This window comes from Aegilops tauschii, chromosome 4 (assembly GCF_002575655.3).
Source record: "Aegilops tauschii subsp. strangulata cultivar AL8/78 chromosome 4, Aet v6.0, whole genome shotgun sequence".
In the NCBI taxonomy this organism is placed as follows: Eukaryota; Viridiplantae; Streptophyta; class Magnoliopsida; order Poales; family Poaceae; genus Aegilops; species Aegilops tauschii.
In genome coordinates, this window is record NC_053038.3 from 117712224 (window position 1) to 117729472 (window position 17249).

General features: G+C 45.7%; 1 protein-coding gene across 1 annotated transcript; it reads right to left on the reverse strand.

The window, feature by feature from the left end:
- Window positions 1-2585: 2585 nt before the first annotated feature.
- Window positions 2586-8907, reverse strand: LOC109746007 (suppressor of mec-8 and unc-52 protein homolog 2). The gene is made up of 11 exons (XM_020305119.4): window positions 8525-8907; window positions 7848-7988; window positions 7698-7747; window positions 6557-6671; window positions 5542-5590; window positions 5362-5454; window positions 5037-5105; window positions 4838-4961; window positions 3936-4294; window positions 3275-3661; window positions 2586-3115 (listed from the first exon to the last, which is right to left on the reverse strand). The coding sequence occupies exons 1-11, from the start codon at window positions 8578-8580 to the stop codon at window positions 2846-2848; spliced, it is 1713 nt and encodes a 570-aa protein (XP_020160708.1). The 5' UTR covers window positions 8581-8907; the 3' UTR covers window positions 2586-2845.
- Window positions 8908-17249: the final 8342 nt, after the last annotated feature.

Genomic DNA, 17249 nt, shown 5'->3' on the forward strand with positions numbered 1-17249 from the left:
ATGCAAGAGGTTCTCTCGAGTCATCCGCATCATGAATGGCATTTGGATCAAATGAGTTTGATGCGGATGTCGAGGGCTTTAAGCGAGCATCAATTTCCTCCTTGACCGAGGAATGAACTTCTTTCAACATAGAGGCTTTGAGATCCGCAAACATTGAAAGAATATTGGTCGCGGTCAAGGGGGCACCCGGGTTAATAGGAGCGGCGGGAGCTACGACCGGGGCACCAAGTGCCTCAGACGCGGCGGGGGGTAGGTTTTGACCATCCTCCACAACGGGTGCGCCACCTCCCTCATTCCCTAGATCGACCATATCCTCTAAGGTTTTAAAACCTTATATTAGAGCACGAGGCTCTGATACCAATCGAAAGGATCGATACGGTCGACTAGAGGGGGGTGAATAGGAGGCTACAAATTTTAATCTTTCTTGTTAATTTTAAGGCTTAGCGGATAAATAGGGTTCACTAGATATGCAACTAGGTGAACACAACCTATATGACAAGCATGCTTAAAGCAAGATATGCTAGGCAACAATCTAATTAGCAAGCCAACAAGCATACAAGGCAAAGTAAAGTGCGGGAAAGGATTAACCACAAGTGAGGCGAGGACGCGGATTTTATCCCGAAGTTCACTCTTCCTTGGGGAAGAGATACTCTCCGTTCCGGAGCCAAAGCTTGCGGAACGCCACAAAGGCTCACCGTAGTCTCTTTCAAGTCACCCCCAACGGGTGAGCCTCAAATCACTCGGGGTTGGTCTTGAAGGCGACCACCACACCTTTACAAACTTCTCTGGAGCACACCACAAGCAAGGAAGCTTCCGGAGGAACCTCTAACCGCCTAGGAGCCCAAGCTCCAAGAGTAACAAGTCAATGGGGAAGAAATGTTGCGGGGGAACGCGATTTGGTTTGGTCAAGATGTAGATCGGGTCTTGCTCTCCCAATCCCCAAAGTTTTAACAAGTTTGGGTGGAGGGATTGAGAGTATTGAGCAAAATGAGGTGTAGCAATGGTGGAGCTCAAGAAGACATTAGGGTTAAGGATTGAGGAAGAAGAAGGGAGGTTATAGTGTTTGTCACGGGGTGGCCGTTTCTGCCCGTTGGACCCCGTGCGCACGGGGTACTCAAAGACTTTCACACCACCCCGTGCGCACGGGGGTCAAAAGACCTCGTGCGCACGGGGTACTCAGAGAGTTTACGCAGTACCCTGTGTGTATGGGGGTCAACAGACCCCGTGCGCACGGGGTACCCAGAGAGTTACGCAGTACCCTGTGCGCACGGGGGTCCAAAGACCCCGTGCGCATGGGGTACCCAGTAACTTTCTATTATAAGCTTTCTGAGTACCACATGCACGCACACTAAGATTTTAGGTGGTAGGAATGGGTAGGCTGGTGTATATGGTTCGGCAATGACATTCCCACACAACTTTCATCCACACCAACCCCTCTTAATAGTGCGGTCTTTCCTACAACTCGAAGCAAACCAAAAACTAAAACCTTCGACTCGCCGGTAGACCACGCCTTTGACCTTTTTGAATTGGGGGGTCGCACATCTCCATCACCAAGCACTTGGAACCAATATCCTGAGATAAACTTTAGCAACTAATATTAGTTCGACTAATCACATTGTCATCACACCAGAATATAGTATAAGTGCCACTTGCACTTTCAAGTTTCTCTCTCAGAAACAAAATGAGCGGCTAGGTCTCCAGCCGATAGCTGACGTGTTGCAAAGCGAGGAGACCTTGCATCTTTGGTAGGTGTATTCGGAGATCTTTTAGTGTGTGCTTTTTCTTCATCGGCAATATCTTGATGGGCATGTGATGCCAGTAAGAATAAAGGTACTCCGGTTCTCTTTTTGCTGTTGCAAACACTTATTGGACAACGCCATGGAGCAGCAGAGTTTGTGGCTCTGCAGATTTGGTGTGTCCAACCTTGCGGATTTTAGGTTTATGTTCTCGCATATTTATTCACAGTGAGTTTGTGCTAGTGTTTTTTTGTCGCTTTTGTTGGTGTGGTCTCTTATAATTTTGAAGTCATGCTTTGATGTTCTATTGAAAATCTTGTGATTCGACGCCTTGTATTTTTAGGTGATCATTCTCGGTCCAAGTACGTTTAACAATCACGGCTTCTCATCCTTTGCAACGAGCCACTCAAGAGGGTTTCCGGAACTTATGAAGATAGTTAAAGTTCGTGCAGGTGCATGAGTGTCGGCTTGTACTTTTAGGTGACTATATTCTCTTTACCGAAGCCTTGGTAGTATTTCGCGTTGTAAAGGTTTATACCACGAAGAAAATGATTCTGAGAAATTTCACTGTAATATGTAATTATAAGAATTATTTTGCCATTTCTTGGATCTAGGATACGGCCGAAGCATTGTATGATTGTATCCGTGATTTCATCGTGTTTAAACTAACCTACAGATCATTAAGCGAGACAATATACATTGCTCTCGCAGTTTATGGTACCACCGCTCAAAGGCATGAGCATAGCCAAATAGTTTTCCAGAAGTACGGAGTGGGGGCGGCTGGGAGCCTTGGAGTTGAAAGGAATCAGGTGAAGAGAAACACCTTTTTCCGGAGACAAGAGGCGGATATTTCCCGCGTATCAGCCAGCAGATCAGAATCGTCTCCCACAATTTTACATGGCTTCTCATGTCATGTCTGGTACTTTTGCCTGACCTGAGTAGGTGGGACCATCTGGTTTACATATTCTACAACGAATGCCATGCAAGACTAATGTCCATCAAAAATGAAACTACAGGCTACAGACTTAATGGTTTCAGCTCACAAAAGCATGGCCTTTCACAGTTCCAACAAGACAGACGAAAAAAAAAACAATGGATGACCGGTTAGATCAAGCTCGCTGTTTCTTCCCGCTGGGTAGATCATCGTCGTAATGTCCTTCGCCTCCGTCTTTATCGCCCTTCTTCCTCGCCAGGATCTTGTTGATCTTGTTGAGGTCGTTGCTGAGCTTCTGATCCTTGTTCTGCTTCCTGGTCTTCCTGCCATCTTGCATCTTCACCCCAAACTGGAATGCCGCCTTTGGCATGGCTTCCTTCTGATCGTTGTATTTCGCCCACTCCTCTTCCGTCTCAAAGTCCCACCGGTGAAGACGGCCCTTCGCCTGCTCAAGTATCGTCATAGTTAGAATAGAGTATGGACATGAAACCCTGGTAAGTGACAACTCACATATACTCGTATATGTTAAGTGATGAGACCATCCAAAGCCATGTTTCAAACATAGGCTTCTACTGCAAATCAGTGCATAAAGAATTTTACTTACCCGTCCACCCATATCCATCTTTGACAAATCATCTTCATCGTCACTCCCTGCAATCTCTTGATTATAACCCTGATAACCAGGATAACACTCAGAGTAACTATCTGAAATAAAATTTGGGTCTTTCTCCCGCGCATCTTTTTCCCTCAGCTGCTTAAGCCTGTCATCATCACGCTTGAAGACAGAACCTAGACCCTTATCCTTGTCTGCTTGAGTCATCAACCTTGGATCCTGAGATATATTTGGGTCAACTAATACATCGTATCCCAGAGTACCCTGTTGCATGTACTGTTCTGGATAAGCCAGCTGCTGTTCAGCATACTGATAGCCTGACCACTCGCCTTGGTATCCAGCAGCTGCCATTTGGGCTTGCATAGCATCATAACCATCCTAACATCACAAGAGATAAACCTTCAGGCATCTGGGTTAAAAGAAAAACAGACTTTTTGTTTCATAAACTACAACAGCTACTCCCTCCGTCTCATAATGTAAGATGTTTCAAAAAACGTCTTACATTATGGCACAGAACGAGTAGTTTTGTAGCACACTGGAAATGTAGACTGATGATAATATTTACGCTTCCGCTACACAATCAACCTGCATCGCTGAAACACTACGTACTATATTCACCAGAACTGATGTTGCTGAGCATTAAAAAAATTACCATTGGCTGTTGCCAAGCTTGAGCAGGTTCAGATGGTTGAATAGGACCATACACAGGTTCATTCAAATTGGACTGATTCTGATGGATACGTGGGGATTCATCCATATCTTCGGAGATGGGGCTCTGGCTCATTTCCTTGTTAGGAACAGTATAGTCAACTCCATCTCCAACAAATATGTCATCGTCATCTGTTCTTGCAACAGGGACAGAATGTTTCTCCTTTTCACTGAAGTTGCTCTTTCGTGGTGGTGGGGGTGGTGGTGGCATATCCTTTTCTGACCGGTGTTTCTGAACAGAACCATCACTTTGGGCAGGTCTTACTACCTCATTGTGGACACCGCCTGCCAAATTATTCTTCCCTGCGATATAAAAAACAAAACAATAGTACAGAAATTATAGTAACATCATATCACAAATGATTTAAGCCAATTGATTAATTTGTGATGACGGAAATATTAAGATAGTAAGATGCGTATATAGCATACAAGTATAACCAATACTAATTTAACTACTGAAATCAATCAGCATTGAACAAAAGTACAAAACCAAGATTAGTATACAAGCACCAGAAGTTAAATCTTGACAGAAGTTTACAAGAACAATTGAATTGAAACTAAACCATCTTAAGTATTAATCTTACTTTTCGATGTTTCTTTAGATAAAAGGCGCAAGAAGCGCTCAGCTTTAAATTAATAAAGCCAAACAAAGGCCAGAATTTTCAATGTCCATAGCAATATAAACACTCATCCAACATTTCTCCTTCATCTAGAAAAATTACTCTAGCATGTTTTCTCACGCCTTAATGAAGAACGCTTTCCTGTAATCCTGTTCTTAGGTCTCACTCTAATATCCTCTACTATGATAGATTGATAGAAGAAACACTTTCATTTTGAAGCACGTACCTTTTGTATCCCTCTCCTTTTTCTTCTTCTTCAAGACCTTCCCTGATGATCCAAGTCTAAGGTATGACATGATTTTGGCAATCCTGTCAAGTACAGAGCCATCCACGCTGACAGTGACCATTTCCTGTAGAAACAAGATAACCGTCTGAGCAATAAAATAACACAGTTACAAAAACAGACACGGTTACTGTTCCAGTACCTCTGGGACAGGGCAATCAGCTTTGCTCCTGTGAAGAGTTGTTGGAATATCACTGTTAAGTCCATCCTCCTGGTTGGAACAAGAAAAATGATTAACCTTACATTGCGTATACTGAACTGTATTAAAGTACTGAACACTTTCATAAACAAGAAATTTTCATTAAGCCTACTGTAGGAAGTATGATCATTCCTACAAAGTAAAACAGGAAAGAGATTACAGTGTACACAGCATGGCCACTATTACTACAAGTGAGATGTGTATAATCATCAGCATTACGTAATTAAGCACAGAAAAACACCAACACGAGAAATTTTGAAGACAATACCATATTGTAAATAAATGCCATCCGGCCAGGAAGAAACATGTCATTCGCCTTTATCATGCTTTGTTGTTGCTTTACAGTCCACTGGTAGACAGACTGGAATCAATGAAAATGTCAATCAGTATCCATTTTATGTTACATAGGTTGTGTGCAAGTTACACTGATAAACAAAATGATTTATACCTTTGCAATTGCAGTGCGGAATGAGACTGCCCGGTCTTCTTTTGTTTCCCTGAAAAGGTAAGTGGAAAATAATGTAATGCTCCCAACATACTAAAGAGATCTAGAGGAAGGGCATAACATCATACTTCAGAGGGTTCACCCCTACTTTTCCAGTTCAAAAATTTCAGAGATACACTATATTTTATTTTATTTCGACACAAGGTCATGCTGGTGACTGGTTCAGGAAATAGGTCGGTAATGTTATGAAGAGCCACAGCAAACACTGGTGGAGCTTCATATAGGCCAGGAGGGCACTGGCTGATCCTATCCCTGGAAAAGTCCTTGGTAATGTGTACATGTTTAGCATACCAAAATGTTTGTGTTTGTTTCACTAGCTTGGCCCCCGTCTTAGGTTTAGCTTAAGCTCTGCTAGCAGATATAAATGTAAATTATCCATCAACAGAGAGGCAGAGATAGAACAAGTTCAGCTTGGTCTCTCTTTCATCATCCTAGGATGTCCACTGATCTCTCTGCGGCTGTGTAACTCTGCCTCCTAGGAGGATGTAAATTCCCTATCTTTCCAATGCAATGAAACGCAAAGGCCATTTGCGTTTTCTCAAAGAAAAAAAAGCTTGGTCTCTCTTTCTCACTCACATACACACACATATTAGGAAATTGCATTGGTCTCTCATAAGTCATAAGCCAAAATGTCCATTTCTAACAGATACTGGAAACTCATAAGAAACCTTGTCCAAGATCCCAGCAGGAGGGTACTTGGCCTCCTTCTCTCTGAAAATCATGTCAAAATCCAACAAAGAGCTAGCAAGAGGTTGTCCAGTTTTTTCTTCCATCGTGAATTCAGCTTAGTTATCATTAGTTCACTTTCATACAAATGAAAATTATGCAAGTGACAGCACTCTTGTTGGCATATTTACAGGATCCTAAATGTGCATTAAAATCTGGTAATTTTCATAAAAGCCCTATTCAGTGTAACAGTAGTGTTATATAGCTAAAGCTATACTGTGGTTGCAAGTACCTCGCCTTGGCATCCTTCCCATCCTCTGCATCAGGCTTCTTGTCAATTTCACTCCGTACTTTGTTTAGTAGAGCAAAATCCAACCCTTTGACCAAATGAGTATGCTCCAGATCGCCTATTAAGAGCATAAAGTGGAAATGGCACATTAATCATAATGTAGTACCAAAGAAAGACAAATTTGAGCATCAGAGATCTAAGCTACCATTTCCAAAATAACATATCATGTTACCTTCAAAAGTATGTCCTTCTCAATTAACTACTTTTCTTTTCAATTAAAAGAATGTTAAAGAGGATTAACTTCACAAATCAGATCTTTCCCAGTCTAGAAAATACATGTACTTAGAGAATGACAGGTCAAAATAGCTCTATTGGGGGAAGCAAAACTAGCCTCTTGTCGACTGCACGTTAAAATGGAACAGATAAAGGCTGCTTCCACAATTTTGATGACTGCACATTACTGATTGACCAGATCAATCAATCATAATGCAGATTTCGTTTTTCTTTTTCACCGCATGCAGATTTCGCTCTTCATACTTCATTCAGAAATAGAACTTCTAAAACCATGGCAGGTTTTGTCATGGTCGGATTGCACTCAATAGGCATGTCCGTCCAGGATAGCAGCAAGCTTCTGCAGGCATTAATTAGGTAGCAGTTTGGTTTTTATGTTTGGAGTTTGCACTGTGTTAGGAAAAGAATTTAATTAGGAAAGCTTTGGAGTTCAGTCCGAGTCTGTCTCATGGTTGTAACTATAGTTTATAAGGAGAGGATCATGGTCAAACAAAAGGGCAAGCGATAGAATTATCAATCTGTCATCTACCTTATGATTCTCTCCTACCCCCTAGCACGCCTCTCCTATGCGCATGCTATTCTAGACACTGCTGCATCCTACCATGGCTAGCCGGCGGCGAGGCTACAAGCCAAAGCTACCTGTACTGGCCATGACAGGTTTACAGACATAAGGATTTTTTTTATCGCTTCTCATTTACATTAGAAGTCTGAAGCAAACTTATCACAATTCAGACACCTAATGCATATCCTTGCACTCATGTGCATACATTTATTGAGTGCAAGAGGAAACACACATAAAAACAAGCAGAAGATGCTTGTTATCAAGATAAATAAATATGACAACTATACCAACCTCCAAGGTATTTGCTTTTCTCAATTGAAATCTTTTGGGCATCTTCTAGCCTGTAATGCAAACAATTTCAGAACTTAAATATAGAAGAACATTATGATAAATTGAGCACAGGATGGCTGTAGGAGACATGTGAACCATGGGGTCTATTACCTCAAATCTGCTCCAGGAGGTGCCACGGCATGAAACGAACCAAGCTCTGTAGGTTCATAGTCAGGGTTTTGATCTTCACGACGCTCCTTCGCTCGATCTCGGTACCTTGGTGTCTCTGGTTCTTCTTTTTTGTTCTCCTCTCTTCATGAGGAGATCAATGAGAATTAGGTGAGCAAGAAAGGTATGTTTGAGGTAGTTGAGCATGTATCTGATTTATCATGAAATTTCCTGTTTCTACATGATTTCAGGTTCCAAAAACTGGTACATGGAAAGACAAAGAAAGTGTTTGAATTATGCCCAGTATGACAGCATGGCCACCATGGTCTAAGTAATGAACACTAACCACAGCCCCCCAGAGTTGTGGGAGACTATTGAGGCCCATGGATTTGCAGGACTCCATTTATTCAGCGCTATCACCATTTAATCATGGTTCTGTTGCTGCTGCTGCAGCAGCTCATGAAACATGCTTACAACGATAATCTGATGAGCAGGATTCGTATGTTTCTGTATTTTTCTCTCAAATTAGTACCAGAATCATCGCCCCAGCTATGTCCACTAGGTGATAAACGACATTCAAATTCGCAAGCCACATGATATGAACATCAGTACATCACTAACCATGCTATTAGAACAAATCGAAAACAAAAGGTGCAGATAGACAGGTATGCGGGACTCACTTCCGCCGCGCCATCTTCTCCTTATAGTTGCTCTTCTTCTTCTGCGTCGACGACATCTTCCCTGTGTCCCGGGAAACAAAAGCCGGAGGAATACGGCCGCAACCCTAGCACAGGCGACGTGGGGCGGGGGGTTTCCGCGAGGGGGAGGGGGGCACGGGACGCGAGATGATCGTTGGTGCCTGCTACCTCGGGTTTGTGATGATACTGGAGTTTGCGCTGAGTTAGCGGGCGGCGGACTGGAGCGCCGGCGGCGGACTGGAGCGCCGGCGGCGCCGGCGGCGTAGACGGTCGGGTCCGTACGAGAGTGGCCGGGATGGGTGGAGACTTGGAGCTCCTCGGGCCTGTGGAGGGAATCGATCTGCGCGCTTGGGTTGGGTCAGGACGGTAAAGAAGCGATGCCATCCAACGGTGCACGTTTTCTGAGCAACACTGTCACGTTACACTTCCTGCTTTTACGTCGGACCGTGTATAACTGATAAAAGTGAAAAAGGTGAGATTTATCACGGGTCAGTGAACTAATTCGTGGATTTTTCTTTTGAGAAACACAATATGAAAGATGCTCTCATGGGATGCCTCTTGAATCCCCCATGTCGCTCTTCAGGAGCGGCACGGGGGAGTCTAGCTTGCCGGCATCGTCGCTGCCCTCTTGTTCCCCTCTCTTTGCCGTCGTCAGATACTCCGGTGGATCCGGAGCGGCAATAACTGATGGATGTGCATGCCGGCGTGCTTGGTAGGGGGCTGGGCACGATGGCGTGACGCCTTGCCACGGACACGGGTCTTCGTTGGCATCGTTGGAGACTAGTACGCATAGCTAGGGGCGGGGGCCAGTGCTCATGTGACCTGTGGGATATAGGCTCCGGGCACACGATTCCCAAGTCCCTGTGTGGTCGTCGAGACCATGTGTGTGTAGCTGGGCTGGCCACAACACGGTGTCATGGCCACCATCGGGCAATGGGATGGATACCAATCTCCATGGCTCTCTGCACCTCGTCTGCGCCAACTGGATAGCCCCAGCAGCGTGCCTTTCTTTGTGCATGCGCATTGGGCACGACCCACGTACCCGGAGACCACAACGCCTCTAGCCGCATGTCGTTTTGGCGAATCAAATTCCTAACAGCTTAACAACCAAGGCACCTGCAGAAACATACACATGCATGCTATGCAACAGAGACAGCAGCTGATGGGATGCGACGCAACAGGTCCGCACTGGCACCATCGTGTTGTGTTTGTCAGGCTCTAACACTGGCAGAGCTACGTTGAACCCTGTAGGGGGCGTGGCCCCCAGCTTTGGTCAAAGCAATAAAGAAGTTTTGGGGGGCTGCTTAGATTAGAAGAAAATATAGCATTTGGCAAACATGTCTATTTTGTGTTTCACCCCCCTCCCCCCTCTTAATATCCTGTCTAGCCCCGTCACTGGGCCCGAAAACAGCTAGGAAGATCACACGTTTGCGAGCTAGCATGGACCAACTTTCACCATATGTTTATCACCGCGGGGCTAAAACATAACCGCCATCGAACGGAGGAAATGGTGTGTCTTGCGATGCCACGATGAAAGAAAAAAGACGCCAAACGAAAGAGAACACGAGTGATGACAATGGAGCAAAGGAGCTAGCCACCCGAAACAGAAACGAAACGCCAGCCGGCGACAAACTACACGCTTATTAAGGACGGAGAACAAGGAGACTGCACATCCGTGTGAGAAGGTAGAGGCCCGACACATGTTCGACCGTCGTCGACGGGAACGGGCCAAGAGCGCTCCAAAGCAAAGCTGGAAAGAGGGACGCCAATGTGCGCGGTGTCCGACATACACCATAAAACAACGAACTAGGAAAAAAGATCGGACAACCCTCGAGACCGCATTCGGATGTGGTCGGGCACTAGCGAGCCAGCCTCTTGCTGTTGCAACCCCTAGATGGATGGCCCTCATGGCCGGTTGGTTTTCTGTCATGACCGCTGGTCAGACGACCCTCATGGCCGGCTAGCTTGCCGTCGCAACTCTTGGCCAGATGGCACTCTCCAACCACCCGACTCTCACACGCCAAGTAGGGCGCACGCGCATGCCTGGCTGGCACGAGCGAAGCAGCCCGGCAGGGGGGCAATGCTGACAAGCGGACCCGACCTCGAACAACGTGCGCGAGACATCACACGCGTGCGCAATGCAAAGCCCGCGGGAAGGTGGACCTGCGCTTGCCCACGGCTCATGCGTCATGGTCCCCCAAGAAAAACACAGGTGTGTGACAGCCTCGGAGATCGAACAAGACTGAGCGCACGAGGGAGCTAAGAGCAACTCCAACGCGCCGACCCAAACGGACGCGTGCTTTGTCCGTTTTTTATCCGTTTGGGTTGGCGGCCCACTCGTCGTCCGCCCTCTTTTATGAATGGGTCGGTAGTGCGCCCAACGTGCAAACCCATTTTCGCCCTCGCGGCCGGCTTGTCGTGGTTTTCCAAACAAAATACAAACATTTTACATAGTTTCACAAGTAAACAAATATATCATAGTTCACAAGCCAAAAATATATATCATAGTTTACAAGCCAAATAAAAATTAAATTGTCTCAAACTCATTTAAAAAAAGATACATCTATTGGTTGCCAATGTGATCCCATATATGCTCAGTCAAATTATTTTGCAGCTGAATGTGAGTTTTCCAATCACGCATTTGATGATGAAATTGGGTGAACTGTGCAAACATTGTCGCTCCTCCATGCTCAGGCACAACATTTTCACCCCGAAAATGGAACCCTTGGTCGTGGATACGTTTCGGGCGCTCAACCTCTACGATCATATTGTGCATGATCACACAAGCAGTCATCACCTCCCACAACTTCTTGGTGCTTCAAGTTCTAGCAGGATATCGAAAGATACCCCAGCGAGATTGCATGACACCAAAGTGATACGGGGCTAACCCGGTGTAGGCCGATCTTTCACGATTGGAGTGGGTTCCCTCGAAGAACACGGGGAAGAACGGAGAGAAATCACAAGGGAAAACACTCAAGAACAAGTCCAATCACACATCCACTAGACGATCAAACACACGAGATCCACAAGGTACATGAACAACAAAGGGAAAGATACAAGGTAAAGTTCATCTCCATGAGGAGGTCTTGAAGGGGGGCCGCCCAAGAGGGGGTCTTGATGATATATCCCGCAGGATCTTCTCCTAGATGGAGGTCTTGGCCTCCATAAGGAGTAGTAGTCTCTCTCTCTCAAGAGTAGAGTGGTACAAGGAGCAAAGCTCTCTATCAAATGAGCTATCACTTTGCTAACCCTAACTAGGAGGAGGGGGAGTAGTATATATAGTCTAAGCCACGAAGGGGTAAGTGGGAAAGGGATACATGGGCCTCTGGCCCGACTCTGCGCGCAGGCAGGCGCCGGATGTCCGGGGCTTCGCGAGGCGCCGGATGTCTGGGGCTCGGGCCGGATGTCCGGGCTGAAGTGGCCAAACTTCGGGTGCGTTCTGTCGTCGATGCCGGATTTCCGGGGGAAGGGTCGGATGTCCGGGCTTTGGCGAGGCGCCGGATGTCCGGGGCTGGCGCGGGATGTCCGGCCGCTGATGTTGTTGGCCGTCTGTTGGTGCAGCTCCTTGGCAGCTGCACAGGCGCCGGATGTCCGGCCTCTGGCCCGGATGTCCGGCCGCTATAGCTTCAGTAGCTCCGTCTTCTTCCGTTGTCGCTTCCAGACTTCCCTCGTGGATGGTGTAGTTGTTCCTTGGCGCTTGCACTCCTCCTCAACATCCGTGAAGCTCTGACAATACCTATGCATGCACACGGGAGAAGTGTCAAGTAGTATACCATCCTCGAAGGGGCCAAGTGAGCACGTGTAAAGGAGATGATTCACCTTTGTGTATGTGAAGTAGATGTCGCACGTGTCACTCGCCAAACGGACTCTTGACATGGTGATGTCCATAGGATGCTCCGCATCATCTCCCCTCCCTTGGGAAAGATCCGACCTCGGATCGAACCAAATCACCATGGGAAAGAGATGGCTTCGCCGTGTAGAAGTGGACGTTCACCAAGTACTTGTCATCTTGAAGCTCGAAATGGGCACTCTCCAATATCGCACCGTCTTGTGATTCCTTCAAAAGGAGTAAGGACAACAAACACTTGGAAAAACAAATGTGGTTAGCGTTAGTGCAAAACCAAGCATTCGAGAGGTGATTCACCAAACAAGTGTCGTCATCATGCAAAGCATATGGTGTGACAAAGGATTGAGACATGGCATGTAAGTATATCAATCGAGCACAAGCAAAGATAACATGGGGACAAGCATGTAAATTGGAGGTAGAGATGCAAATATGTGTGTCAAGAGAATAAGCATCTACCTCAACTTCATAGCAAGCATGGGCAAAGCGCTCAATGAAAGGTCTATGGTAGGCATTGGAATCATTCACAACACCTAAGAAGATGAGATGTCTAAACACATGGGTTAAGTGCAAGACAATCCAAGCATAATGTGCATAGGGTGTAGTGAACATAGTGTGGCACTCAACACAATAGAAAGAGCAATTGTTCATCATGTGTGAGGCAATCAAGTCAATCATGTGACAAGCAATGGGACATGGCGTATGTGAAGTGATGACATTGTTGCAACCAAACATATGAGAGGAGCAAGTAATCCAAGAATTGGATGCAACACACAAGGCATATATATCATGATGCATGGGACGGTGAAAATGACAAGTCGAAGCAAGATCTCTAACAAGTGTGCAATCAAGTGGTCCAAGATGAACAATAAGTCTCATGGTGCAAGCAACACAAGTAGTATGATCCGCAATATCCATGCTCAAGAAAGATATCACCTTGACGGCGTGTCCTTGTGCATTCTTCACAATGCCGAAGTGGTGGGAAAGGTGGTGTAGAAACGAGTCGTGGTCGAATGTATGAGGCTCGCTCTCAAGAGCTCGAATGGTCAACTCACGTGAAGCGGAAGTCGACACAAAGTCCAAGTATCCTACACATGCACACAACAAAAGAAAGAACGTATGCGCATGGTAGATAAACACATCATCCATCATGATGGTTCTCTTCTTTTGCACATAACCATTAGAAGCACAAGTGCATGAATAATATGATGCAACAATGGCTATATTCATGGCACGAGGTATATGGTGCAAAGAGGTAAGACAAGCATGCTTCACAAGGAATATGTCAAAATCTCCAATTATATGTGAGAATGATATGGGGGCAAACTCATTATCAAGACTAAAGGCATTGTTGCACTCAATACATGTCAAATCATCTAGCATGAGGGAGGCAACATATGGAGAGATATGACAAGAAGCAATAACAATCATGTGCAAAGCATGTAGATGGTTGTCATCAACCGCATGAAATGAGCAAGTATGAATCATCGGTGATGCAACAAGGCAAGCAAGCATAGTAATCAAGTCGTGCAGAGATAGTGGAGCGAAGATGCAACACACTAGAGTAAATCATGGCAAACATGTCATGTGAGCGAATAATAGGCATAGACAATGCGCATGACATATCGCAAGCACGAACACAAAGTAAGATCATAGTATCATCATAGGCATGGGGCACAAAGCAAACATGGCAATAACAAGTGGTATCTTCACCAAGCTTGCAATTACACATACAAGTACTAGAATCAATCATCATGTGTAATGCAAAGCATGGGTCACAAATGCATGGCAAAGGCATAGAAATGGGCATATCATGCAAAGTGAACATGGCAAGATGGGCATAGAATATGTATTGGACAATAACCCATAGCCAAGTGAGGGTCATGTAGAATGAATGCGCGAAGACTTCGCGTGAAGAGAGCGGTGGGAAAGGCAATCAATGGGATCCCAAATCATCGTTGCTCTCTAGAGCTCGTTTTGTCAACTCATGGGATCGTGAGGTTGACAAGTGTTCATGGGTACCTACACAAAAGAGACACAAACCAAATAAATTGTGCGCGTGGTAAATGTACACATCATCCATCATGATGTGTATGTGCACGTGTGAGTTAGCACAAGATAAGCATCGCCCAAAGAAATTTGATGCATGGTACAAGAACATGTCATCCATCGTGAAAGAATAGTTGTTATGTATAACACGATGGGGATGCAAATTGAGCATACTAGTATATGGCACATCAATAGCATGTTTATTCATGGGAAGCATGTTGTGCACACAAGTATTGGGATCATGCAATGGATAGGATGAATCAAAATCTCCTAAAATGTATGAGGAAACTATGGGGGTCTCCTCATGAGCAATATTGGAAACATCATATGGAGAAAATGGACAACATCCAAAACAATGCATATCCGAAGCTAGGTGGTCATGGCATGGCATATGAGATAAATGATGCAAAGGAAGCATATCAATATCATCACAAGAAAAACAAATGCCAATAACCATGGGCTTGTCATCTATGCCATAAGTGCAAATTGGGTTAATTTTAATGGCATATGCATAGTCACTACGATGAGATTGCAAATATGACATATGATTGATCTCATTCATAGCATATGACAAGTCAAGCGGATTGTCAAACATGATGTGACCTAAAGAATTGTCACAAGAAATCCTATGTAACATGGCGTCACAACCAATAGACTCCACATGACAATCATCAAACTCATCATAAATGGGTAAATCATCGCATGGGGAAATCATACTAGAATGAAGCATGGTAATAGGTTGATCAACATCATGCAACCAATCAATGTCAAGAATGTCCACTAGTGGGACTAGAGCATCACCTTCACCTATGTTACCTTGTTCATTCCACTCAAGTGGTGTAGGTGAGGTGGGAAAGACCAAATGGTGGTCATCTTCATCTTGATGGAACCATGTGGGGGGTGCATCATATTCCACCATGGCCATCGTCATGTCCATAGGAAGGACGAAGTCGTCGCGAATCGGTGCGTCATCATAAATGGGACCTAGCACCAAATGAGAAGACACAATAGAGGTAGAGGTTAAGTCATTAGAAATCGAAGTGGCCTCACTCTCTCTATGTGGTGGTTCACTCACTCCCTCAAGGTAGGTGCACTCAAAGTCACATATGGTGGAGTCACTCATCTCACTCAAGTGGTGGGGGTTGTGGCTCTCCTCACATGGGAATTGGGGAAACTCGTCATATATGGGGCTAGTGGTGAAGTCACTCTCACTCTCAATATGGTGGCAAAAGTCACTCAAGTCATCATACGTCGCCGTGGTCGAAGGGAAAATCCCATGCTCAACCATCTCATCGTTGTCACCATGGATGAAGGCCGAAGATGGCACATCATCACTCTCCTCCATGACCGAAGGGAAAATCCCATGCTTGATCATCTCGTCATCATCGTCGTGGATGAAGGCCGAAGATGGCACATCATCACTCTCGCCTCCTAAGATGGAAGCATCATCCTTGCTCATCACCATGTCGCTTGCCTCAAAAGCTTGGTCCTTGAAGGTCTCCGTAGTCGTACTCGTCGCCGCACCATCTTGAAAAAGAGTCGTGGAGGACTCGGCATCATCAATGCCACAAAGAGGGATGGCGGTGAAGTCGAACTTGGGAGCATCGTCTTGGAGCTCATCAGGCTTGGACATCTTGGTGGTACTAGCCTCATGCTCGTCGTCTTTGAGCTTGGTCTTCGAGAAGTGTGCTTGGGGTGGAGAAGCCTTGGCCTTCATGAGTTCTTGTTCCGCCTTGAGAGCACCAATGTAGTTGTCATCGAGGGACTTGTAGTTCTCGAGGAAGATAGTCTTGGAGATGTCGTTGTTCAATCCCATCATGAAGTGGAACTTCATTGACATGGGGTCGTCCACGCCGGCTCATCGCAAGGCTTTCTTCATCTCCTTGAAGTACTCGTCGATGGACTTGGATCCTTGGATGGTGTTCTCCAATTGGCGTAGAAGTTGTTCCGTGTAGGTTGGAGGCACGAACTCTCGTCGCAAAGATTTCTTCGTCTTGGGCCAACTCATGTCGTAGCTCTCCGAAGGTGTGTGAAACCACCATGTCGAGGCGTAGTCGTGGAAGTTTCTTATGGCGCACTTCACTTGATCTTCGGGAGGAATTTGATGTAGCTTGAGGTAGTCGTCCGTCAAACGCTCCCACTCGAGATACTCCTCGGGTTCTAGAGTCCCATAGAAAGGAATCTCATGGTCGGTGTCGAGGTCGTAGTAGCTCGTGGAGGCCGCGGACTTGAGCTTGGGAAGCTTCTCTTGAGCGTAGTCTTGAGGTGCTTGTTGGCGAAGATGCCGTATATCCGAAGGCGAAGATGCCTTGAAGTCACTTGGCGAAGATGCCAAGGGAGATGGTGAAGTCGTTGAGCGGTTGTTGGTGTTGAGCTCATGACCTTCACGTTCGTGGTGGTGACGGTGTCGATGCCGATGTGACCTTGCCGGAGATGGTAGCTCGGAGGCATGTGTTCTTGAGCGTCTTCTCGAATATGAGGAAGATCGCTTGTAGGACTTGATGAGGGCCTTGATCTCCTCCATTTGAGCTTGCATCTTGGCGTCGTTGGAGTTGCTCGTGGCATCGAACTCATCGTTGTTGTTGTAGACCGAAGGTGAAATGCCTTGCCTATCCATCACAAGACTCGAGTAGAGGTGAGTAGGAAATGAGATAAACAATACCAAGTTACCTTTTCCCAAAGTTGAGGATGTATCCCGTTTCACTCAATGTGAGATGAAAGAATAGTGGAATTGGTACCGGACTTGTTCACTCACACCTATCAAGTAAAGCTTATGGAGTGGCTCGGTGAGGATAGTGGCACAAAAATTTGATG